Source organism: Dipodomys spectabilis, unplaced genomic scaffold (genome assembly GCF_019054845.1).
Source record: "Dipodomys spectabilis isolate Male_0828 unplaced genomic scaffold, ASM1905484v1 ptg000098l, whole genome shotgun sequence".
Lineage (NCBI taxonomy): Eukaryota > Metazoa > Chordata > Mammalia > Rodentia > Heteromyidae > Dipodomys > Dipodomys spectabilis.
The window spans coordinates 11,252,739-11,275,943 of record NW_024870775.1 but is presented as its reverse complement, the minus strand read 5'-3'; the positions used below and the strand labels follow the sequence as shown (position 1 = coordinate 11,275,943).

Genomic DNA, 23,205 nt, shown 5'->3' with positions numbered 1-23,205 from the left:
CACCCACCACTCCCACCCCCCCCACGCACCTCCCCCCCCCCCCCACCGCCAAAGTTGTAAAGTTCGTTTTTAGACATAATGACTTGTACATCTATTTGTTGCAATGGGTCCACCTGTATCCCAATTTAAAGGATATGTTTTTTCCCTTCTCCTCCACAAATTATATACTGAAAGCAGGGGTTATACCATGGGGGAGGGACAGACAAAGCAACAAAGAAATCATCTTATAAATATGTCATGAGCTTTTTTTGTCGGTCACGGGGCCTGAACTCAGGGCCTAGGCACTGTCCCTCAGCTCTTCACGTCAAGGCCAGAGCTCTACGACTTGAACCACAGCACAACTTCCAGCTTATGTGGTGCTGAAGAATTGAACCCAGGGCCTCATGCATGCAAGGCAAGCACTCTACCACTGAGCCACCTCCCAGCCCACCCCAAGGCTTTCATACTTTGGTTATTTTTGAGATAAGGGTTCTTGTTTTTACCCAAGTCAGTCTAGATCACAGTTCACCTATTTACACTTCCCACATAGCTGGGATGACACACAGCCACTACCATGCCCAGCATTTTTTTGCTGAGATGGGTCCTCAAAAACTTTTTGTGCAGACTGGCCTCAAATCACAATCATGCTGATGATCTCCACCTCCCAAGTACCTGGGATTACAGACATGGGCCACCACACTCACTTCCTTGTGGCTTTCACTTCTATGCTCAAACCTCACATCTGTCTGTGCCCAGGATGAGGAAAACATTTCTACTTGAAGCTGGAAGTGTGTCCAGAGGGGAATGCATGGGGGAGACATAGAGGAAGTGGGTATCATCCCGACTTCACAAACAGGAAAGAAGTGCGGGTCTGGGAAGGAAGCAAAGGGAGGACAGAACTGAGCAAGACAAGTACACAGGGATGCTGCTGCTTTGACTGACACGGGGCGAGAAAGGACACACCAAGAGGAGAGGCAGCGACAAGAGCTTTGTGCACAGATGCCAGCGGGGAGAGGGAGACAAAGGTAGGTACAGCCTTAGGACTGGAGGAAGCCCAGCTCCCAGGATCTCCCCAGCATTCAAGGCTCACACATGAGAGAGCACCAGTGGGCCTATCTCCACCCACGATCCTGGGCCTCCAGCGTACATGTGGCACAGGCACTCTGGGGACACAAACAGGCTGACCAACACACTTCTCTAGACACCAGCAACTCCAGTCATGGCCGAGAGGAGAGAGGAGAGAAGAGAGAGCAGCTCAGCCCAGAAGCCATGTGCGTGTGGAGCACTGTGGCAGGAGGAGGTAGAAACAGACAGTAAGTGAACACAATAAGTTTGTGGACAAAAGAGCCGTGGCCTGAGAGAAGGGCTGCCACTTTCTCGATAGATTGTAGGACACCTCTCCACTCCCAGAAGCACCTGCCCACTGAATCCCACACCTGAAGCCTGCCTCGATTCTAGCCAAGAAGCTCCAGACCAGTTGTGAGTGTGCTGAAGGTTCTTAAAACATGGGAAGGAAACAACAGCTGGCCATGAGTGCCTTGCTCCCAGTGGACCACCCTGGGGGCCTCTTCCCTGGTTCCCTACAGAGGGGACTCAGGATCCCCATTGCTCCAACTATTTGCCACCAAAGCTTGTAGTTTAGCATGTGAGACTATCAATACAAAAGGAGCCAGAGGCTCGAGCATACCTGTAATACCAGCTGAGGCTGAGGCAGGAACATCACAAGTTCCAGGCCAGCTGGCTACACAGGGAGGCTCTATCTCAACAGTAACAAACAAAAATTCTATGAGTTTCCCTACAACCAAGATCAGGGAAGAATACCCTGGAAGCAGTATTTCCCTAGACAATATCTTTCAAAATAGAACTCATGAAATAGCACAGAAGCACCAGATTGAGAAGAGCCTGGAACTACATCTTCCACTGCTGGGGGCCTGGGCCAGAGGCCTGGGCCTTTCTTTCCTGGTACTTGGTTCTGGGTGGGAGCACAGCATCCACTCAGCTGGGAAAGGGCCTCATGACCTTCTGCTCCTGGCCTTTCATCCCAGGCTCTGCAGACACCACCTACTGAGTGTGGCCAGAGTAGGCCCCTTCTGTGCTGTCTGGTCTGATGGACAGCTGAGAAGGAGGGTGCATCAGGTTATTAGAAGATGGCTGTTTAACAATCCAGGATATAATTGGTGGGGCAACCCTGGCAAGGAGACCCAAAGCACTAGAGCCTTGGGCTGGGAATGTAGCTTAGTGGTAGAGTGCTTGCCCAGGTTGTAGGAAGCCCTGGGTTTGATTCCTCAGCACCACATAAGCAGACAAAGCCAGCAGTGATGTTGTGGCTCTCAAGTGGTAGAGTGCTAGCCTTGAGCAAAAGAAGCCCAAGGTCAGTGCCCAGGCCTTGAATTCAGCCCCAGGACTGGCAAAAATAAAGAAGAAGGAGGAGTTGGACGAGGACAGTTGTCTTACTGAGGTAGATCCAAGAAAAATAAGAAAAGGAGGAAATTCTATGTAGCTAGCAGAATAGGGCCAAACTTGAAAGGCAGGATCTTCCTGTAGAGAAAAACTCCAGGACAGTTATTAAAAGGTGAAAGTCCAGAGATAAAGGCCTGGGTAAATTAGGGGGTTAAATATTCGGTTGCTGCAATTTGGTAAATAACAGTGAAACACAGAAAGAGCCAAAAAACCTGGAAGGTAGTTTGATTTGGGGTAGGATAAGTAAGAAGTTTGGAATGTGTTCGGTCAATATCAGTTAAACCCAAATGCAGGAGCAAAGGGAAGATCTGGGATAAGCACTCTGCCTGCAAGACTTATTGCCTTGAGTACTGGAATTGTAGTCACCATCTGCAATCACTAACTGCCTGTTTCTGTACCTTGCTTTTTCAAAACTACCAATGATCACTTGTGAGTGGCTTCTTGCAGGTTCCTCCTATATAAGGCTACCCTATGTTGAACTGGGGCGGCTAATAAATATTCCTAGCCAGACTGACTTGAGTGTTGGTGACACCTTTAACCAATCGTTGTTCGAGTCCCACCAGCCCTGGGAAATTGGGATACTTCACTGCTGCTAACCAGAACTCGCCAAGCACTGTTAGCAGCACCCACTGTGAAACTCATCTGATAGGAAATCCCATAGTGCCCGGAGAGGCTGCGGGAACCTGCAATGGTGGAAGAAAAGCAAGGGCAGTGGAGTGACACAGACCAACAAAGTGAAGACTTGCCCGCAAACCGCCACGCCTGACTCATTTGGATCACTGCCATCTTTCAATGCCCTGAGGTTTAGCCACACGGTCCTGTTAGTCCTTGGAAAATTCCACGATGCAACCTTTAGGACAATCGTACTCGACTTGCAATGTCCTCCCGCCGGCCTCTCTCCCTGCGGCCTGCTCCTCAGGGGTTGCTTTCAGCCACCACGCCCAGGTGACCCGCAGGACGAAGACCCGGAACCCATCCCTGGGTTTCCTGTCGGGAACGCCTCCGTTCACGATGAACTCATTGGCGGTCCCACACTCCCGCCTCTTCCTACGCCAGCAGAACCTCTATAAAAGCCGGGGAACCCCGCTTACCTGGCCATTGCCTTGTCCGGGAGCCCGCCCGCGCTGCCGGGAGCCCAAGACTCACTTCCGGCCGCGTCCCGGAAGCCGCGCGCAGGTACCGGGACGGGAAGAGGCGGGAAGAGGCCGAGCGCCCGGGACGCGGGGAGACACCGGGGAGTGCTGCGGTGAGGCAGAGCCAGGGAGGCGGGCACGCGGGCGGCAGGCGCTGGCCTCCGCGTGCGCGGACGCCGACCCAGGCCGGGCCCCGGCGGGAGCCGGCACCAGCGTCTGCGCGCCCGCTGCCCGCGCCCCAAGCCCCGCGCCCACGGCCGCGGTAAGGGCGGAGTCGGTGCGGTACGAACGCCTCTCGCCGGGCGAGCCCCGCCCAGAGCCCCGCACCTCCTGGCACGCAGGTCGGCCACCGCACAGGTGGAGGCCAGGAAAACCCTGCTAAAGACAGACAGGTCAAGGCCAAAGCCTGAACCGGGACCATTGCTCAGGCCACACGGTCGTCCAGGGAGCTGAGAGCGGAGGAGCCCGCCTGCCCTTGACGCACAGGCCCGGGACCCACGCAGGAGCAAGAACAGCCCCTCCGTGGCAAGGCTGTAGACAGCAGGGAGACTGGCCGCGGAGGGCGCGGCCTGTTCTCCCCTCACATCATTTACTCAGCTCCGTGTGGATGTAGCTGATTGCTTGCCTAGCATATGCAAGGCCCCAGGTTCAGTCCGCAGCACTCATCCAGACATACTGTGCATGCCTGTAACCCCGGCAGTCATGAGTCTCAAGCAGGATTACAAATTTGAATCAGGTTGGACTACATGGCAAGGCTCTAAATATAAAGATTCATTTACTCGGGGTGAAGTTTGTACCTGCCTAGAGCAGCAGAATCTCAGGTGACCCCCCGGGACTCACCACCCACTTCCCCTCTCTGCCTTCCAGAGCCAGCGTGTTTCCCCTCCACCTGACCCCTGCTCACCAGGGCAGTCGTGTTTCACTCACCTTACACCTGCCAGCCTACGACTGAGCTGCCCAGGAGGCATGAGCACTTCCAAGCTCTATACCTTAGTGCTGGTGCTGCAGCCCCAGCGGGTCCTCCTGGGCATGAAGAAGCGGGGCTTCGGCATGGGCCGCTGGAATGGCTTTGGGGGGGAAGTGAAAGAAGGAGAGACCATCGAGGATGGGGCCAGAAGGTGAGGAAAGGGGGCTCTGCACACACAGCCTGCCGGGGGTGAGGGGATGAGGGTTCCATCTAGATTCAGAGCCATACGCCCTGGGAACTGTGTGGCCCAGAGCAGGGATCTATCCCTTGAGCTCTGCGTTTTCACCTGAGTGGGACAGTGCCGGAACCTGCCGGCAACGAAAGGGAATCCTGAATTAGGGGGCGAGGACGGAAAAATAAAGACATAAGACAAAGGATGGGGTTGGGAGGTCTGCAGCTCAAGACTGCAGCCCGTTATTTTTAACTTTTCCTAATATATACTATTAGAAGTCAAGAGGTAACATAAGGTAACAATAGTCCAGAAAAACAAGGAAAATTTCAGTAAAAACAGTGCAGTAAAACAGGACAAGGTCAACTGGTAGAAAGTACAACAAACTCTGCAGACATAGCAAAGCAATCCCGGGCACCTGGTGTTTTTCAAGAAAGCCAGTTCCTTGTACATGCCTTCAAGTGAGTAGCAGGGTCAAGATGACCTTTAAACTTTACTGTCGGCTCCCAACAGGACAGTGGTAATGAGACTACAGGTCTTAGTGTGGCAAAGACTAAATGAGAAAGTGCTGGCCAAGGACTGTGTTCTGCCTGACTCTGTCGGTGGGAAACCTTTGGGACACCATTGGAGTCATCGTGGCATCTTCATGTCTAACTACAGGGCTTACCAGTCACTAGTCTTTTTAATTTTCAGGGTAGCTGATGGCTCCACACATACATACCCCTTTATCTTAAACCTTTTGGCCACACAGCTCTACTTGGTCCAACTACAGCTTCTCTTGGGAAGGAATGAAGGCCCAGAGAGGTTGAGTTGATTTTCCACCTCACACAGTCCTCCAGGTGGCCTCTGCCCTCACTTCACACAGTCCTCTGAGAATAAATGAGGTCATTAATGCAAGTGGTGCTCAACCCTGCACAGACAACCAGGGAGTTGTGGTGGTAGTAGTTGTGGTAGTTGTTTTGAGACAGGATCTCAAATTCACAATCCCCTTACCTCAGCTTTTCCACTGGCATGCACTAACATGCATGCCGGTTCTGATTCTGATGAAAGCTGGTGGCACCCATAGGTTGCCTTCTTCCCTGGAGAGAATGAAAACTCGTCCATGGTTGAGAGAGACTGACCGGGAGAGAAGCTGCGATGCTGTAGCCCAGTGGCTCTTTTTTGGTGGTGTTCTTGGGTTTTGACATCACAGCAGATACTGCATCAGCAGAGCCACATCCCCACTTCAATATTTTAGCCCTCAATTTAAAAAAAATTTACTTATTTTGGGCTGGGAAGGTGGCTCAGTGTTAGTGCTTGCCTTGCATGTATGAGGCCCTGGGTTCAATTCCTCAGCACCACGTAAGCAGAAAAAGCTGCAAGTGGTGCTGTGGCTCAAGTGATAGAGTGCTAGCCTTGAGCTGAAGTGCTCAGGGACAGTGCCCAGGCCCAGAGTTCAAGCCCCACAACCGACAAAAAAAAGAAAAAAAAAAAAAACTATTGTGCAATAGAGCATAAACACCCAGCTAAAATCCTGATACCCTTACTTGTGGAGGTTTGAATTCAAGGTTCAGCACAACTAGGCAAGCACTATAGTACCTGATCCACATCTCCAGCCCTTTTTTGCTTTATTTTTCTGATGGGGTGCCTCAGGCTGGCATTAGACTGGGATCCTGCTTCTATGCCTCCCATGTTGCTGTGATCACAGGCATGAACCAACACAGAGGTCTCAGTACCTATTTGTCCTTGCTGGCTGGGCTCCTTGAACCACAATTGCCGCATTTCTACCTCCCAAGTACCTAGGATTATATGTAGGAGCCATTCCTAGGCCTGGGATCCCAGCATGCAAGCTGAACAGGTTTCTAAGTCACTATACCAAAGTCCCACAAGGGGGAGCTGAGCAACACATCCTTTTCCCAGGTAGGAGTGGCTATCCCATGTCTCTGGGTTTAGCACTGCCCTAAGGGAGGGCCAAGTTGAGTGTCTTCTCTCTGATTGTGGGCACTTGGATACTGGCTGGGTTGCAGGGGGGGGGAGGGGGTGGGGGCGTGCCATTATTGGGTTTTGAACTCAGGCCACTGTCCATGAGTTTTTTAGTCAAGTCTGATGCTCTACCACTTAAGCCACAACTCCACTTCCTGCTTTTCAGTGGACGTAAGAGTCTCATTGATTTTCTCCAAGGCTGGCTTCCAACATCTGTCCTCAGATCTCAGCCCCCTCAGTAGCTAGGATTTGGAGTATGAGCCTAATGTACATAGCAAAGGATGAGTGTGTGTGTATATGTGTGTGTGTGTATATGTGTGTGTGTGTATATGTGTGTGTATATGTGTGTGTGTGTATATGTGTGTGTGTGTATATGTGTGTGTGTGTATATGTGTGTGTGTGTATATGTGTGTGTGTGTGAGTGTGTGTTACTAACAGTTGGGAACTTGGAACTTTCTATTCCCAGCCCTTTAAAGTGTAGGGTGTGCCCCTTTAGGGTGATATAGGGTGTAGTGTTTTTGTTTTATTATTATAAAAGTGATGTACAGAGGGGTTCCATTTATGTAAGTCATATATCAAGTACATTTCTTTTTAGACAGTTTCACCCCTTTTGTTCTCTCCCAGGTTTTCCCTCCCATCCCCACTCACAAGTTGTACAGTTCATTTTCTACATAGTTAAGGTATAGTTTTTGTCCAGGCTAACCTCAAACTATGATCCTCCAGCTTCTCCCCGCTGAGTAGCTAGGAGTGTGGGTCACCAGCTTCTGAATTCTTTAAAGTTCAACCTCATTCCCAAGATGAGCCTGGTCAGGACCTACCAAAACCTTACACGATGCCCTCCTGGGGTGAACAGCCATGTCCTGCCACCAGGTTCCCATGGGTGGGTACATGCATCCCGTGCCGCTTCCAATATCTATCTCCCCACAGGGGGCTGCAGGAAGAGAGTGGTCTGACAGCAGAGATTCTGCACAAAGTGGGGAAAATTGTGTTTGAGTTCGTGGGGGCCCCCGGGCAAATGGAAGTGCATATCTTCTATACAGACAGCGTACAGGGGACACCTGTGGAGAGTGATGGTGAGTCTTCAGGGTCCCTACCACCCATTCTTGCTTCCCTGGGGAGGACACAGGTGTAGGCCTTGGGCCCTCTTCCTCCTCCAGTGAGCTCAGAGGCTCTGTGGGCCATCTACAGCAGGCGCAGCAGCATAGCCCACAGCCCCAGCGCATTTCCTGCTCTACAGAGTGAGGGTCACTAACATGGTTAGATGGAGCCCCTACCACAGAACTCCCTGTAATTCCTGTCAGCCTGGGTCGGGGGGTGACCACCACAGCTCTTCCCTGTCACCCTTTGGTTCAGAAATGCGACCTCAGTGGTTCGCCCAGGACCAAATCCCCTTCCGTGACATGTGGCCCGATGACAGCTACTGGTTCCCGCTCCTGTTCCAGAGGAAGAAGTTCTGCGGCTACTTCAAGTTCCAGGACCAGGACACTATCCTGGACTATTCGCTACGTGAGGTGGACCACGTTTAGCGCTGAGCCTACTGGTGGCCAGGAGAGGGCGCCTTGGCAGCAGCTCTCCTGTCCACATGCTCACAAGGCCAGCCTCATGAGGTGTCAGAGGTGATGGATGCAAGGGAGGGCCTTCAGCAGTGTGGCTTGTCCTGTCCCCAGGGAGCTGCCTGTCGTGCCGCTGTCACACAGACACTGGACAGAGGTGGGAGGGACTGGGTAAAGGAGGGCCTGCCATATGATCTAGTGTCCTTTTATTGCCACCCCACACTTTGTGATTCCTACCCTTTCCCAGTGGGGAAACAGAGACAAACAAGAGTCAAAAGCCATGGGGCTGGGAAGGTGGCTCAGTGGTAGAGCGCTTGTCTAGCTTGCATGAGACCCTGGGTTCGATTCCTCAGCACCACATAAGAAGAAAAAGCCAGAAGTGGTGCTGTGGCTCCAGTGGTAGAGCACTAGCCTTGAGCAGAAGAGCTGAGGGACAGTGCCCAGGCCCAGAGTTCAGTCCCATGATGGACCAAAAACAAACAAACAAACAAAAACCAGTCAAAGGCCAATCCTGGCATGTAGCAGGCTTCTCCTCAGAATACAAGGGCCATTCTCTTCCAATTGGGAACCACCAAGAAGCAGAGAAAGAACTGAGAGCTGTGTCCACTATTAACTTCACCAAGGATTTTTGGGTAAACAGCAGAGTAAAAACGGTTTGTAAACACTTCCAGTTTATTGGGTATAGTAGTAACTGATTTCTGCAGCCCATAAAGTGCTTCATACATAGAGCTGGCTTCCACAAAGGCCTGGGAAAGGCCTCCAACAGCACAGGGTCCCTGTTTTTCCCACAGCGGTTTCCTGGGGCTGCCTTCTCCCCAGGGCTGGAGGGAGCCAGCCAGCCCGGCACTCCCCCGGCTCTCAGGACCAGCCAGGGCTTCAGCTGAACCCTCACTCACTCAGACACCTTGCCCTGGACAGGATTCTTATGAAGTTCCCACTGTAGTGTCCGGCCAGAGCATGGCAGCAGGAGAGCCAAGAAGGGTGAAGGGACTTCAGTCACTCCACCTGGAGCAAGCCTGGGCCAGGAGTGACTGGGCTCTGCTGCCCTAAATTCCTTAGGCCTTCCTCTAGAGTGCCTGGGGATGGCAGGGTGGCCTGAGGCAGCCTTCCTGCCTCCTCTTCCCCCACCCTCAGCCTCTAGATCACAGAACCTGGAGGACATTAGGAGTGTGACCTAGCTACTCACCCTGGGTCCTGCCCACAGTTCCCCTACCTCTGGTCCCAGGGACAGGCTGGCAGACAAGTGGCCTTGACTGGGCCCCAGGCCCTCAGAGGCCTCAACACTGCTGCAACCTTTGGCACAGGTAGGCTCAGGCCCTGCAGCTCTACTGTCACCATGTAGAAGGACAGCCCTGGGAATGGTACAGTTCCACATAGTGATCAGGAACTGTCTTCCATGAGGGAAGGTTGTCTTCAGAGAGCCAAGGAGGCCCTCTGCCATTCAGGGAGAAGATGGAGACCCATGTCCTCAGAGAGCTTTCTGCTGTCCCTGCCCAGCAGGGCCTCCAGCACTCTCCTGGGCCAAGGAAGCTGCGTGGTACCCACAAAGAGACCCTGGTGGCAATGCCTGCAGCCCTCCCTCCCCTGGCCCCTAGGGCTGAGGGCAGGTGGGAGGGAGCCCAGGAGGAGTGCAGCTGCCCAAAAGGAAGAAATGGTCTAAAGATCAGTTGAGCACAGTGGTGCTCACGGCAGTGTAACCCATTCACCACTGTGACCGTGGCCTTCAGCCCTATAGTAGCAACGCTACACCCAGAGTGTCTGCAGGTCCCGACCCACAGCCAGACCTCTCACCCTGAGACTGCCATCTCCCCACCAGATGGCACTGTCCCCTCTCTCTCCCACTGCTGACTGACCCTCCAGTCCAGCCCTCTGTACTAGTCCGGGACCCAGGGACCCTTCTATGCTGCCCTAGGCTGTATGGCAATGACCCAAGTGCATCCCAGAGTGTCCTACTTCTCACAACGGGGCCAGCAGGCCTCCTGCCAGGTAGAAGGAATAAAGACCACCAAGAGGCCCAGGGAACACAGTGGGAGGGTGGAAAAGGAGAGCCTCTGCTTTGGTCCCATCAGAGGCCCAGCTGCTATCGGAAGTGACTCAGCCATCCCACAGCATTGGCAAAGAGGGTTTAGTGAGGCCACAGGGAGCTCTGAGGCCTCAGGCACTAGTGGGGACACACTCCATCCTCCTGTGGGGAGCCTGGCGGTGTCAGGGTGCCATGAGGTCCAGCAAAGAGGCAGCTGAGCTTGGGCTTCAGGTCGTTCCACACTTTGCTCATCTGCAGAGGGAAGAAGGTGAGCAGGCATCCTCACTCTCTGGAAGGTACTCAGACCCATCCCATCCCACCTCCACAACAGAATTTCTTGAAGTGAGGACCGAGCTGCCGGTTCTACTCCCTTAGAGTGGACAACCTCCAGAGGCCACCTCGGTTCTTCCTCTGTCCCCTGCATGCAGGAGCGGAGCCACAAGTCTGCCTGACCTGGTACTTTCACATTACTGTTAAGAGGCTGAGTGTGGTGGCTCGTGCCTACAATCTCAGCTTTGTGGGAGATAGAGGTGGGAGAATGGCAGGCCAAAAAAGAAATCCTATCTGAAAAGTAACTGAAGTGAAAAGTGACAGGGGTGTGGCTCAGGCTACAAAAACCTAGGTTCAAACCCCCATATTGAAAGAAAACAGTTACTTTCAATTCCCTCCCAATACCCTGTCACAGCTGTGCCAGCACTGGCCAATGTGGTCCAGCAAGCCAACAGCCTGCAACCTCCACTAAGTGGAGAAGCCAGGGACAGGAATGCCACACGACCACAAAGCTGCCTATCAGGCAGTCTTGTCAACTTGATGGACTTCACAGCCACTCAAACCTGACACTCCACCCCTCATCTCAAGCACAGGGTTCAGAGATTCCATATTTTTCCTTTGGACTTGTCTGGATTCTTCTGGAAGGTAGACTGTTCCTGTTTGGTCTGGCCTGTACAACTTCAGAGTTACTACTATGGTCACTTAAAGCTGGGCACTATCCCTTAGTTTTACTGCCCGGTACTGGTACTCTACCACTTGAGCCACAGCTTCACTTCTGGTTATTTTTGCTTGTAGGTTGGAGATACAACTCTCATGGACTTTCTGCCTAGGTTGGCTTCCAACCATGATCCTAGTTAGGATTATAGGAATGAGCCACAAGCACCTGGCACAAACTGTGCTTTAGGATCCATATTAACCCCAACTTAACCAATTGTCCTAGTAACTCCTGGCGGGGACTAACAGTACCCACCTCCTTATGGCCCTGGATCTGTGAGTTCACGAAGGCCCCAAGGATGTGGGAGGTGAGGGGCAGGTAGACGTGGACCAGCTGCGTCTCCTGGTGCAGGCAGTACAGGGAGAAGTAGTTCCGCAGCTCCATGGTCTGGATCACGTTCTCTTGCTACAAGGTCAGGGCTTGGTGAGCAGGTACAGCCCACCCATACCAGATGGGGATGGAAAGGTAGGGCAAGGTAGAAGAGGGGCAGGGGGGAGCACAGAAGCCAAGCACTGTCTAGCGTGGGCCCATTGTAGAAAGGATTATATGGAAATGCCAGAGCTTCAGCCCACCTAGTTCACCAATGTGGAGGGGGCACTAGAGGGCTCTAATGCTTGTCACTCCTCCCCCACAAGCCACTGCCATGCCCACCTACCTCCACAATGCGGGACTCCAGCTGCTCCACGGTCTCAGGCTCACGGCCATGTGCTGCACTCATCATCTGCCTCTTCATCAGGCCATACTTGTGCAGGGCACGCTGATGTTTGTGCAGTACGCCCTTCTCGTGACGCTCGCACAGGTCCTACAGGCAGGCAGGCCCTCAGCCTCGGGGTATACTGTGGACCTCTCACACCCCCCCCCCCCCCAGCTGACAGCCTTTCCAGGGAAGCGGGCTTTTCTTCCACACCCTCTTGTCCTCACTGAGGAAAAGTTCACGTAGCTGAGGAAGTCAAAGCCAGGCCCTCTCCGTCCTGCAGGGACACCCACTAGACCCAAACCCTACATGCTGTCACTCAGATTAGCAGAGGGGATGTAGAGTCCAGAGCCCAGGGCACCTTAGCCTGCTAATGCCACCTACTTCCACACATGCAGGGAACAGGTGGCCCAAAAGGAAGACGCAACCTTGAAGACATGCTGTGGGCTGGGCTGGGGCTAGAAGTATGACTCAAGTAGAAGAGTGCCCATTAAGCAAGAGCAGACCCTGCATGCAAACCATCAGTGTAACTAACACATACTAACAAAAAGAAAATGACAGAAAACCAAAGCAAGCTCCCCTCCCCCATACCACACACAGGAGCAGGAGGGTTAAGGAAGGTGAATGAGGATAAATATAGTTGAAGTAGTTTATTCACATGGATAAAATAGAGCAATGAAACCTGTTGGAGTTGTTTTAAGAAGTGGTGAGGAGAAGCCAGGCACCACTGGCTCACCCTTTAATCCTGGCTACTCAGGGGCTGAGATCTAAGGGTCACAGTTCAGCCAGTCTGGGCAGAAAAGTCAGTGAGACTCATATGTCCAATTAACTTTCGGAAAACCCAGAAGTGACACTGTGGCTCAAAGTGGTAGAGTGCTAGCTTGAGCAAAGGAGCTCAGGGACAGCACCCAGGCCCTGAGTTCAAGCCCCACAGCAGACAAAAAACACAAGAACATTGAAACCTGATGGAAATGTTTTAAGAAAGGGAGATGGAGGGCAAGAGGCTAATCAGGATACATTATACACGTCTGGAAAAGTCACAATGACACCCCCCCCCCCCCCGCCTTGTACAACTAATTTAAGATAAAAAGTTAATAATGTTTGAAAAAGAAAAGACATGGGGCTGGAAATGTGCCTTAGTGGTAGAGTGCTTGCCTAGAATACATGAAGCCCTGGGTTCAATTCCTCACTACCATATACACAGAAAAAGCCAGAAGTGGCACTGTGGCTCAAGTGGTAAAGTGCTAGCCTTGAGCAAAAGAAGTTTAGCCCTGAGTTCAAGCTCCAGGCCTGGCCAAAAAGAAAAAAAAAAAAAAAAAAAAGACCTGGTAGGACACACAAGCCACAGGCTCAGCATGGAGATTCTAGAGGCCACCTGCTGCCACCCTACTCAAGTCCTTTCCCTCTAGTCCTTTCCCCACAAGCTCTGGCCTGGGTTACCTGGGCTGCATGGTAGGAAGGATTTACAGAGCTTCTCCCTGGCTCTAGCTGCAGCCAATTTCCCAGAAATTCCATGAGCTACAAAAGGTGAAGCCCCTTTCCTGAGCCATGTTTCCAGATCCTTAAAGATAGCTGCAACATGCTCTCTTTGTGTCTGTCTCTCTGCTAGGGCAATCCTCCCTGCTCTCAGCTCAGTGAAGGCCTGAGGGAAGAGGCAGCCCAGAGAAAATGTCAGCAACACCCAGGAACCCCTTTCCTTGCATCCTGCCAGGGCCACAGTGCCCTTGGAGTCACACCCTTGAGGGATCACAGGCTCGTCCCCCAAAGCTCTGCCCCTAACAGGAGCAGACACTCACTTTGTAGGACTGAAGTAGGTCCAGGAAAAGGTTCAGCTTCTCCACCACATCATTCTCTTCCTGTTTGCCCTGAAAACAAGGGTGAGTTAACCAGTGAGGAATGGACAGTGGAGCCCACACAAGACCCTTGATATTTCTGGAAGACACCCCCAACCATGGCCGCCAGCCCTTCTCTCCATACAGCAGCCACCCAAGGCCAGGAACACCTTCACACCAAGCAGTTAGGAGGGCACAGGGGAGCCTCTGCCCCAGTTATTCCACTCTTACCTGAGTCTTTGCTGGGTGTTCTATAATACCCCCAGGCTTTTATGCTTGGGTTATTTTTGAAATAAGAGTTCTTGTTTTTACCCAAGTCAGCCTAGATCACAAATCAACTATTTACACTTCCCACATAGCTGGGATGACACACAGACACTAACTACCGTGCCCAGCTTTTTTTGTTGAGATGGGTCCTCAAAAACTTGTCCAGGGCTGGGAAGGTGGCTCAGTGGTAGAGCACTTGCCTTGCATGCATGAGGCTCTGGGTTTGATTCCTCAGCACCACATAAGCAAAAATAAAAAGCCGGAAGTGGCGCTGTGGCTCAAGTGGTAGAGCGCTAGCCTTGAGCTGAAGAGCTGAGGGACAGCGCCCAGGCCCAGAGTTCAGGCCCCACGACCGGACCCAAAAAAAAAAAACTTGTCCAGACTGGCTTCAAATCACAATCATGCTGATGATCTCCACCTCCCAAGTACCTGGGATTACAGACATGGGCCACCACACTCACTTCCTTGTGGCTTTCACTTCTATGCTCAAACCTCACATCTGTCTGTGCCCAGGATGAGGAAAACATTTCTACTTGAAGCTGGAAGTGTGTCCAGAGGGGAATGCATGGGGGAGACATAGAGGAAGTGGGTATCATCCCGACTTCACAAACAGGAAAGAAGTGCGGGTCTGGGAAGGAAGCAAAGGGAGGACAGAACTGAGCAAGACAAGTACACAGGGATGCTGCTGCTTTGACTGACACGGGGCGAGAAAGGACACACCAAGAGGAGAGGCAGCGACAAGAGCTTTGTGCACAGATGCCAGCGGGGAGAGGGAGACAAGGGTAGGTACAGCCTTAGGACTGGAGGAAGCCCAGCTCCCAGGATCTCCCCAGCATTCAAGGCTCACACATGAGAGAGCACCAGTGGGCCTATCTCCACCCACGATCCTGGGCCTCCAGCGTACATGTGGCACAGGCACTCTGGGGACACAAACAGGCTGACCAACACACTTCTCTAGACACCAGCAACTCCAGTCATGGCCAAGAGGAGAGAGGAGAGAAGAGAGAGCAGCTCAGCCCAGAAGCCATGTGCGTGTGGAGCACTGTGGCAGGAGGAGGTAGAAACAGACAGTAAGTGAACACAGTAAGTTTGTGGACAAAAGAGCCGTGGCCTGAGAGAAGGGCTGCCACTTTCTCGATAGATTGTAGGACACCTCTCCACTCCCAGAAGCACCTGCCCACTGAATCCCACACCTGAAGCCTGCCTCGATTCTAGCCAAGAAGCTCCAGACCAGTTGTGAGTGTGCTGAGGGTTCTTAAAACATGGGAAGGAAACAACAGCTGGCCATGAGTGCCTTGCTCCCAGTGGACCACCCTGGGGGCCTCTTCCCTGGTTCCCTACAGAGGGGACTCAGGATCCCCATTGCTCCAACTATTTGCCACCAAAGCTTGTGGTTTAGCATGTGAGACTATCAATACAAAAGGAGCCAGAGGGCTCGAGCATACCTGTAATACCAGCTGAGGCTGAGGCAGGAACATCACAAGTTCCAGGCCAGCTGGCTACACAGGGAGGCTCTATCTCAATAGTAACAAACAAAAATTCTGAGTTTCCCTACAACCAAGATCAGGGAAGCAGTATTTCCCTAGACAGTATCTTTCAAAATACAACTCATGAAATAGCACAGAAGCATCAGATTGAGAAGAGCCTGGAACTACATCTTCTACTGCTGGGGGCCTGGGCCAGAGGCCTGGGCCTTTCTTTCCTGGTACTTGGTTCTGGGTGGGAGCACAGCATCCACTCAGCTGGGAAAGGGCCTCATGACCTTCTGCTCCTGGCCTTTCATCCCAGGCTCTGCAGACACCACCTACTGAGTGTGGCCAGGGTGGGCCCCTTCTGTGCTGTCTGGTCTGATGGACAGCTGAGAAGGAGGGTGCATCAGGTTATTAGAAGATGGCTGTTTAACAATCCAGGGTATAATCAGTGGTGAAACCAAGGCAAGGAGATCCAAAGAACTGGAGTCATGGGCTGGGAATGTGGCTTAGTGGTAGGGTGCTTGCCCAGCTTGCAGGAAGCCCTGATTCGATTCCTCATTACCATATAAAGAGAAAGAGCCGGAAGTGGTGTTGTGACTCTCGAGTGGTAAATTGTTAGCCTTGAGCAAAAGAAGCCTAGGGATAGTGCCCAGGCCCTGAGTTCAAGCCCCAGGACTGGCCAAAACAAAAAACAAAAAAAAAAAACATACTTTCCTGGGACTTGAGAGGCCAGAGGACTGAGAGGCAAAAACAAAACAAATGAACAAACAAAAAGAACTGGAACAATGTCAGGGCAACACAATGCTAAGTGCAGGCCATACTCTGAGCCCCTGACTCTCTATCCTGCCAAACACCTGCTTCTCTGTCCTTCTTACCTTGGAAGAATGGCATGCATCAGCCTGGGGAAGGACAGACCCAGCACCAATTAGGAAATAGTGGCAAGGCCCTGAAGACACTTTCAACTGGGAGCTCGTGGACATCAGGAGCAGAACTGAAAGCCCAGCACTTTCCACTCCAACAGAAATCAAATTCCTTCTTGAGCACCAATCCCCAGCAGTGTGGACCCTACATGGAGACACCTAACCAGCTTTAGGTCTATGGGAACAAGTAAGTTCACAAGGACACTCACTCATTTAAAACAGCCTGCTAAACAGGAACTGGTGGCTCCCATCTGTAATCCTAGCTACTCAGGAGGCTGAGACCTGATGATCAGGGTTCAAGGACAGCCCAAGCAGAAAAGTATGTGTGACTCCAGCTCCAATTACCTAGCAAAAAGCTTGGCTGAAGAAAAAGAAGAAAACAAATAAACAACCTTTTAAGGGTTGAGGCATGTCTCAGTTGGAAGAGCACAAGTCAATGCACAAAAGCGGCCACAGGGACCAAGTTCAAGTTCAGATCTCAAACCGGAAAAAAGAGAGGAAAAAGCTGAGCTAGAGCATGGCTCAAGTGGTAGTGTACCAGCTATGAGCACACATGGACATGTGTGTCTGCATGTGTGCACGCACGTATGCACGCACGCGCGCGCACACACACACCACACAAAAGCAAGTTCAAGGCCTTGAGTTCAAACTCAAAGAAGAAAGGAAGAAAATAAGAAAGGGAAGGGAAGGAAGGAAGGGAGGGAGAGAGGGAGAGAGGAAAAGAAAGAGAAAGAGGAAGAGAGAGACAGAGGGAAGGAGGCGGGGATTGAAGGAGGGAAGGGAAGGAAGGATGGAAAAATGAAAGAAGAAAAGCAAAGTAAAAAGAACTACTGTCTGCTAGCAGCTTAAATAGCATGTTCCCAAGAAACAGGCAGCAGGGTCTCCACCCTCCAAATCACCTTACAGTTTGAGAATACGGAAGGCCAGATGAGCCCTTATACATGACTGAACTCTGCCTTCAGCCCACAGCTCTGTTTATACCAGACTCCAAGATTAGCCCCTGCCTGTGCAGCAGCAGCACTTGCTGAGGCTCCTTGGTCTTGAGGAGACAGGAAAGGCGGACAGAATCTGTCTGGGGGGCTGGCAGCTAAGTTATCTTAGAGAAAGATGCTGAGTACTAGTTGGCTCACTTAGCACAATGGGAAACATTTGCTCCAGCTTGCAGAAGCCTCAGCGCTCAAGATTACAGCTCTAAAGACAGATTCCTTCTTGTGTTTCCTTTTGTTTTTTGACACTTAAAAAAAACAAAAACAAAAAAACCACAGGGATGTCACTACAAAGTGCAGGCTAGCTTTTTGTTGTCGGTCGTGGTTGTGGGGCTTGAACTCTGGGCCTGGGCGCTGTCCCTCAGCTCTTCAGCTCAAGGCTTGTGCTCTACCACTTGAGCCACAGTGCCACTTCTAGTTTTCTGGTGGTTAATTGGAGATAAGAGTCTCACGGACTTTCCTGCCCAGGATGGCTTTGAATTGTGATCCTCAGGTCTGAGCCTCCTGAGTAGCTAGGATTACAGGCTTGCGCTATCGGTGCCTGGCTCAGGCTAACTTTAAACTTGAAATCCTCCTGCCTCAGACTCCCGATTGCTGGGATTACAAGTGTATAATACCATATTCGACTCCCAGATTTGTTCCAACTTCAGCAAAGCCTAAGAGCAGAACCCTCTCAAACACCAGAACCTACTTTGTCTCTGTCCTGGAAGCTTAAGTGTAAATGGCCCGAGGGGAGACACTGGGAACACATGGGAACGGGGTATCCTCAGTCTCTTAGCACAGGGGACAGAGCGGGGATGTGAGGGCAGCACAGCCCCCAGAAAATCCTGTACTCACCTGCTGTGCGGCCTTGTCAGCCAGCAGTGCAAACTCCACAGACAGGCCCTTGAGCGCCTGCTTCAGGGAGCCCCATGTGCTGAGGTGCAGGGCGGCCCACGAGGGCAGCGGGGTAGTGTCAGACCCTAAAGCACTGTGGGAAGCGAAACACACATGATGGGAGGCACAGTACTCGCCTGCTGGCCCAACCCCAGAGCCGTGCTCATGGGAGGGGGTTGTGCACATGCCCAATGCCCAAGAGAGGGCACAGTGTTAGATGCTACCCCAGACCCTGTGAATCCCTTCTCTTCCCACACAGGCCCTGCATGGCCTGTGTGCAGGGGACAAAAGGAGGAACAGCCAGCCCCAGGCCACCCTCTCTAGAGGGACAAGGAAAGACCAAAGACCACAGGAGAAACCACTGCACTCAACCCAGCCCTCAGCCTCTTCCTCTGCATTCCAATCCCCCCTGCCCAGCCTACTTTGCTCCTTGCAGGAAACACAGGCAACCTCCCCCCACCCCACCCCACCACACCCCAGTCCCTGCAGGGCCACCTGCCTGAGCTCCTTCCCGAATATGAGAAGATCAGAGGCATTGTCAATGGCCCGGGATGCCATCCGCTCCGCCCTGTCGCGCAGCTTGTAGAAACTGTTGTAGATGTTTCGAATCAGCTCCCGGCTCATGGCAAACTGAGTCTGGATGTCAGCTGGGAGGAAGTCCTGGAGGGCAACAGGGAGGTGGTGACCCTGCTGCTTAGAGGCTCAGGGCATGGACAGCCCTGAACTAGTCCGCTCATTGGTAAGACAGGCAGACTCCAATGCAGAGCAGCCGAAGGGGTCAAGGGAGTAGACATGCAGTGGGCACAGCATGATCCTGCCCACAGCAGAGAGAAACGAGCATCACCAAGTGTTAGCGTGACTGTTTCTCTAGTTAAGAAGAAGAAATAGGCAAAATTAGAAAACTACCTTGGCCCTAGCAGCCAGCTTACAGTTCATGAATTCATCTCCAACGCACTGGGCTGCTTCTTTCAACTTGTTCTGCACATCCTGCAAGAGGAAAGAGACAAGCCAGGTGTGGTAGCACAAGCCTGTAATCCCAGTACTTGGGAATCTGAGTCAGGAAGATCTTGAGTTGGAGGCCAGCCTGGGCTACATATTGAAACCCTGTCTCAAAAGAAAAAATAATAAAAGAGTGAAAAGAGCCAGCTTCACCATCTTCCATTGGCACAAACCCTGAACTGAGAGCAGGCAAGTGTGAGAAGGACGACTCAGTCCTGCCCAAAGAGCCACCATCCATGTGACCACTCCTCCGTCAGCATTCAGAATCACTTTGCTGTCCATCAGGTTCTTTCCTTGAGCCAAAACTGCAGGAAAGCCTGCAGTGACAGCTGCAGAGCCAAATCTCGTTCCATAACCAAAGAACTCCAGCTACAAAGTAGGGACAGACAGCATGGATAGAGACCAACATCAGACTCATCCAGACCCTTTGCATTCTACCTGGAGCAGCAGGAGGAAAGCTGGGGCTGCTTCTCCTGTGGACAGTTTCACAGGTTGAGGGAGCCCCAGGGGTCCAGGAGGGCTGGTAGGCAGAGGAAAGAAGAGCTCTGTTCTAGCCCCAGGCTACAGTGCAGCCCTCTGAACAGACCTTTACTGGAGAATACAAGAGGAATACAGAGAGAAAGCCTGATAGGCATGTACCTTTGTGTCCAGAAAGTTTCAGAAGTCCTGATGGTCACCTGTCTACTTCTGCATTTTGCCAAAAAAAGAAATTGAGGGAATTTATAAGAATATCCTACTGTGCACCCCATCTTCCAGGCCTCTGCCAGGAGTGCAGACAGCTCCCAGGCCCTATCTCATTCCTCCTTTGCTAATCAAAAGCACTGCTCCATCCTAGGACTCAAAGGACCACACTAAGGCTCAGCATGGTGGTGCAGGCCTGTAATTCCAGCTACTCAGGAGGCAGAGGAAGAAGGATCACAGTCCAAGGACAACCCAGACAAAAGTGAGAGACCCAATCTGAAGAACAAACTGGAGGCAAAAGGACAAGTGTGAGACTCAAAGTGGTAGAGTGCTGCCATAGCAAGTGTGAGGCCCTCAATTCAGTTCCCATGGCAGCTCCCCTCCAAAACAGGGGCCATACTTCAACCAGGAGTGGGCTCAGTGGCCCTGTCTGCCCAGCATACTTGAGGCTCTGGGTTCCATCCCCACCACCAAAGAAAAAAATGAATCTTGAAGAAGGCCCCACTAGAGTGAAGGGTGTAGCTCAGGGAGAAAGTACCCGTCTAGCATGTATCATGTCTTGAGTTCTGTTCCCAGCATGGACAAGAACAAACAAGCCATACTCCTGCTCATGAGCAGAACACTGCTCATGAGTAGTGCAGGCTGTTCTAGATACCCAGGAATGCCACCCAGCAAAAGCCTGGAACCTTCTGAAAGAGGCCAGGGACCAAAGCAAGAGGATGCCAGACCTAGGCTGACTGACCTGTGTCCTGGGTTCCCTGCCTTTCAGCCAGGGAAAGAAGCAAAGGTCCCGAATGTCCACTCAAGCAGCCCTTTCCCTACAACTGAGGAGCACCTGGTGCTTTCTGGAGATTAGCTTTAAATCCCCAAAGTCAACACATAGATAGTCCAAGATTTCCTCCAGGTGTACAAAGTCCTGCAAAGTCAAGGCTAGAGGTGTGGTTCACGGGGCAGAGCACCTGCCTAGAAAAGTCAAGTCCCTGAGGTCAATCCCTGGTGCCACCCAAGTCCTGCAAAGTCAACACCACGGATGCTCTCAAAATCCCCCTTGACCTGTCATGTGGAAAGAAAAGGACTCATATACTGTCAATCACAATGAAATGAATTCCTTCCTGGAATCCAAGCCAGAGACACAAAGTAGGAGGAGACAGGAAACGAGCAGATTTAACAATGAAGATGACAGCTTTGGGGGGACATAGAATCCAGCCCCCAAGCAACGCCCCCCTCAGGACACTTACCGAGCCACTAAAGGAGAGGAAGAGCTTGAGGATGACATCGTCGGAGAACGGAGGGTGCCGGGCCACCAGGTTAATGAAGCGCTTCAGGGCCCTCCTCCGGCCCTCGATGAACTCCCTGTCCGCTAAGGAAGAGTATGGGGTCACCACACAGAGTGGGGCCCAGCTCTGAACAGCCTCCCAATTACAAAAGGTCAGGGAGGTTACATAGCTAACAGAGCAGGCCTGTCAGGACAAGGGCCCTGAGAGCATAGAGCAGTGGCAGAGCCACATTTGCATGACCCCACATATAAACACTTGATTCAGGAACTACCAGGCAAAGCCAAGATCCATTTCAATCAAAACTACTGAGAGCTGAGTAAAGTGGCACACACCTGTAATCCTAGCACTCAGAAGGCAGGAGCATAGGGCTGGGAAGGTGGCTCAGTGGTAGAGCACTTGCCTTGCATGCCTGAGGCCCTGGGTTCGATTCCTCAGCACCACATAAGAAAAAAAGCCGGAAGTGGCGCTGTGGCTCAAGTGGTAGAGCACTAGCCTTGAGCTGAAGAGCTGAGGGACAGCGCCCAGGCCCAGAGTTCAGGCCCCATGACCGGACCAAAAAAAAAAAACAAAACAAAAAAAAAAAACAGAAGGCAGGAGCATGGAGAGTTCCAGGCCAGCCTGACCTATATAGCAAGACCTTGTCTCAAAAAAAAGACTACTATCGGGGCTGGGAAGGTGGCTCAGTGGTAGAGTGCTTGCCTTGCATGCATGAGGCCCTGGGTTCAATTCCTCAGCACCACATAAGCAAAAAGAAAAAAGCCGGAAGTGGCGCTGTGGCTCAAGTGGTAGAGCGCTAGCCTTGAGCTGAAGAGCTGAGGGACAGCACCCAGGCCCAGAGTTCAGGCCCCACGACCGGAACCGCCCCCCCCCCCAAAAAAAAAGACTACTGTAAACGAGGTGTGAACTCTCACTGACCCCAGCATCTTCTCTAAACCCTTCCTTGCATTTCCTCTATCAACACACTCTTATGCTGATACAAATAAATGAAACTGTGTTTTCCAACTGTCATCACTTACAACCCACATAATGAGCCTTACACATGTTAGCCAAGCACTCTACCACTGAGCTACATCTCTACCCCTGAATCTAATTAACTTCATTCATTTGGGATGTTTTCATTTCAAGGGAAAAATGTAAGATGGTAGCTAAGGCCTATAATCCTAGCTACTTAGGAGGCTGAGATCTGAGGACAGCCCAGGCAGAAAAGTCTGAGAGACTCCATTTCCAATTAAAGAGCAAAAAGCAGAGCTGGAATCAGGCACAAGTGCCTCTTACCTATAATCCTAGACACACAGGAGGCTGACATCTGAGGATCGCAGTTTGAAGCCAGCCCAGGCAAACAAATATGCAAGACTCATCTCCAATTAACCCCCAAATAAGCTAGAAGTAAATGCATGGCCAAGTGGTAGAGTGCCAGCTATGAGCAAGAAGGCTAAGAGCACAAGTCCTGGAGCTCAAGCCCCATTATCAGCAAAAAGGGGGAAAAAAGAAAAAGAATTGGCAAATAAAAAGATATAGAAGCCAGAAGCTGGGCGCTGGTGGCTCACGCCTGTAATCCTAGCTACTCAGGAGGCTGAGATCTGAGGATCGCGGTTCAAAGCCAGCCCGGGCACGAAAGACTGTGAGACTCCTATCTCCAATAAACCACCAGAAAACCAGAAGTGGTGCTGTAGCTCAAGTGGTAGAGCACTCGCCTTGAATTGAAGAGCTGAGGGACAGCACCCAGGCCCAGAGTTCAAGCTCCAGGACCAACCAAAAAAAAAAAAAAAAAAGATATAGAAGCCAAATGCCAGTGGCTCACACCTATAATTCAAGCTATTCAGGAAGCTGAAATCTAAGGATGTAAGTTGAACAAATCCAGACAAATCCAAGAGACTCTTATCTGCAATTAACCAGCAAAATACTGGAAGTGAGGTGTAGCTTACATGGTAAAGTGTCAGCGTGGAGTGAAAAAGCTAAGCAAATACACA

General features: G+C 51.7%; 2 protein-coding genes across 3 annotated transcripts in view; one reads left to right on the top strand and one right to left on the bottom strand.

The window, feature by feature from the left end:
- The first annotated feature begins 3,528 nt into the window (after window positions 1-3,528).
- On the top strand, window positions 3,529-8,577 carry LOC122113897 (7,8-dihydro-8-oxoguanine triphosphatase-like). Its single transcript, XM_042687057.1, has 4 exons — window positions 3,529-3,615; window positions 4,440-4,690; window positions 7,598-7,743; window positions 8,024-8,577. Exons 2-4 carry the CDS (start codon window positions 4,539-4,541, stop codon window positions 8,194-8,196), a joined length of 471 nt encoding a protein of 156 aa, XP_042542991.1. The 5' UTR covers window positions 3,529-3,615; window positions 4,440-4,538; the 3' UTR covers window positions 8,197-8,577.
- Window positions 8,578-8,665: 88 nt separating this feature from the next.
- Snx8 (sorting nexin 8) overlaps window positions 8,666-23,205 on the bottom strand; it is a 51,816-nt gene continuing 37,276 nt past the window's right edge. For both annotated transcript variants that reach the window (XM_042687054.1, XM_042687053.1), the window contains exons 4-11: window positions 21,197-21,318; window positions 19,185-19,265; window positions 18,778-18,938; window positions 18,240-18,372; window positions 13,722-13,790; window positions 11,887-12,033; window positions 11,487-11,636; window positions 8,666-10,498 (exon numbers count right to left, since the gene is read on the bottom strand). In XM_042687054.1, coding sequence (XP_042542988.1) covers window positions 10,385-10,498; window positions 11,487-11,636; window positions 11,887-12,033; window positions 13,722-13,790; window positions 18,240-18,372; window positions 18,778-18,938; window positions 19,185-19,265; window positions 21,197-21,318 — 977 coding nt within the window. In that variant the 3' untranslated portion in view covers window positions 8,666-10,384. The remainder of the gene's footprint in view (window positions 10,499-11,486; window positions 11,637-11,886; window positions 12,034-13,721; window positions 13,791-18,239; window positions 18,373-18,777; window positions 18,939-19,184; window positions 19,266-21,196; window positions 21,319-23,205) is intronic.

What these genes read in the sequence shown, in the direction of transcription:
- LOC122113897 (XM_042687057.1), top strand. Translation starts at nt 4,539, where the DNA reads ATGAGCACTTCCAAGCTCTATACCTTAGTGCTGGTGCTGCAGCCCCAG. An exon ending in ATCGAGGATGGGGCCAGAAG is followed by an intron (nt 4,691 to 7,597) that starts GTGAGGAAAGGG and finishes ATCTCCCCACAG; the next exon opens with GGGGCTGCAGGAAGAGAGTG. An exon ending in GACACCTGTGGAGAGTGATG is followed by an intron (nt 7,744 to 8,023) that starts GTGAGTCTTCAG and finishes CCTTTGGTTCAG; the next exon opens with AAATGCGACCTCAGTGGTTC.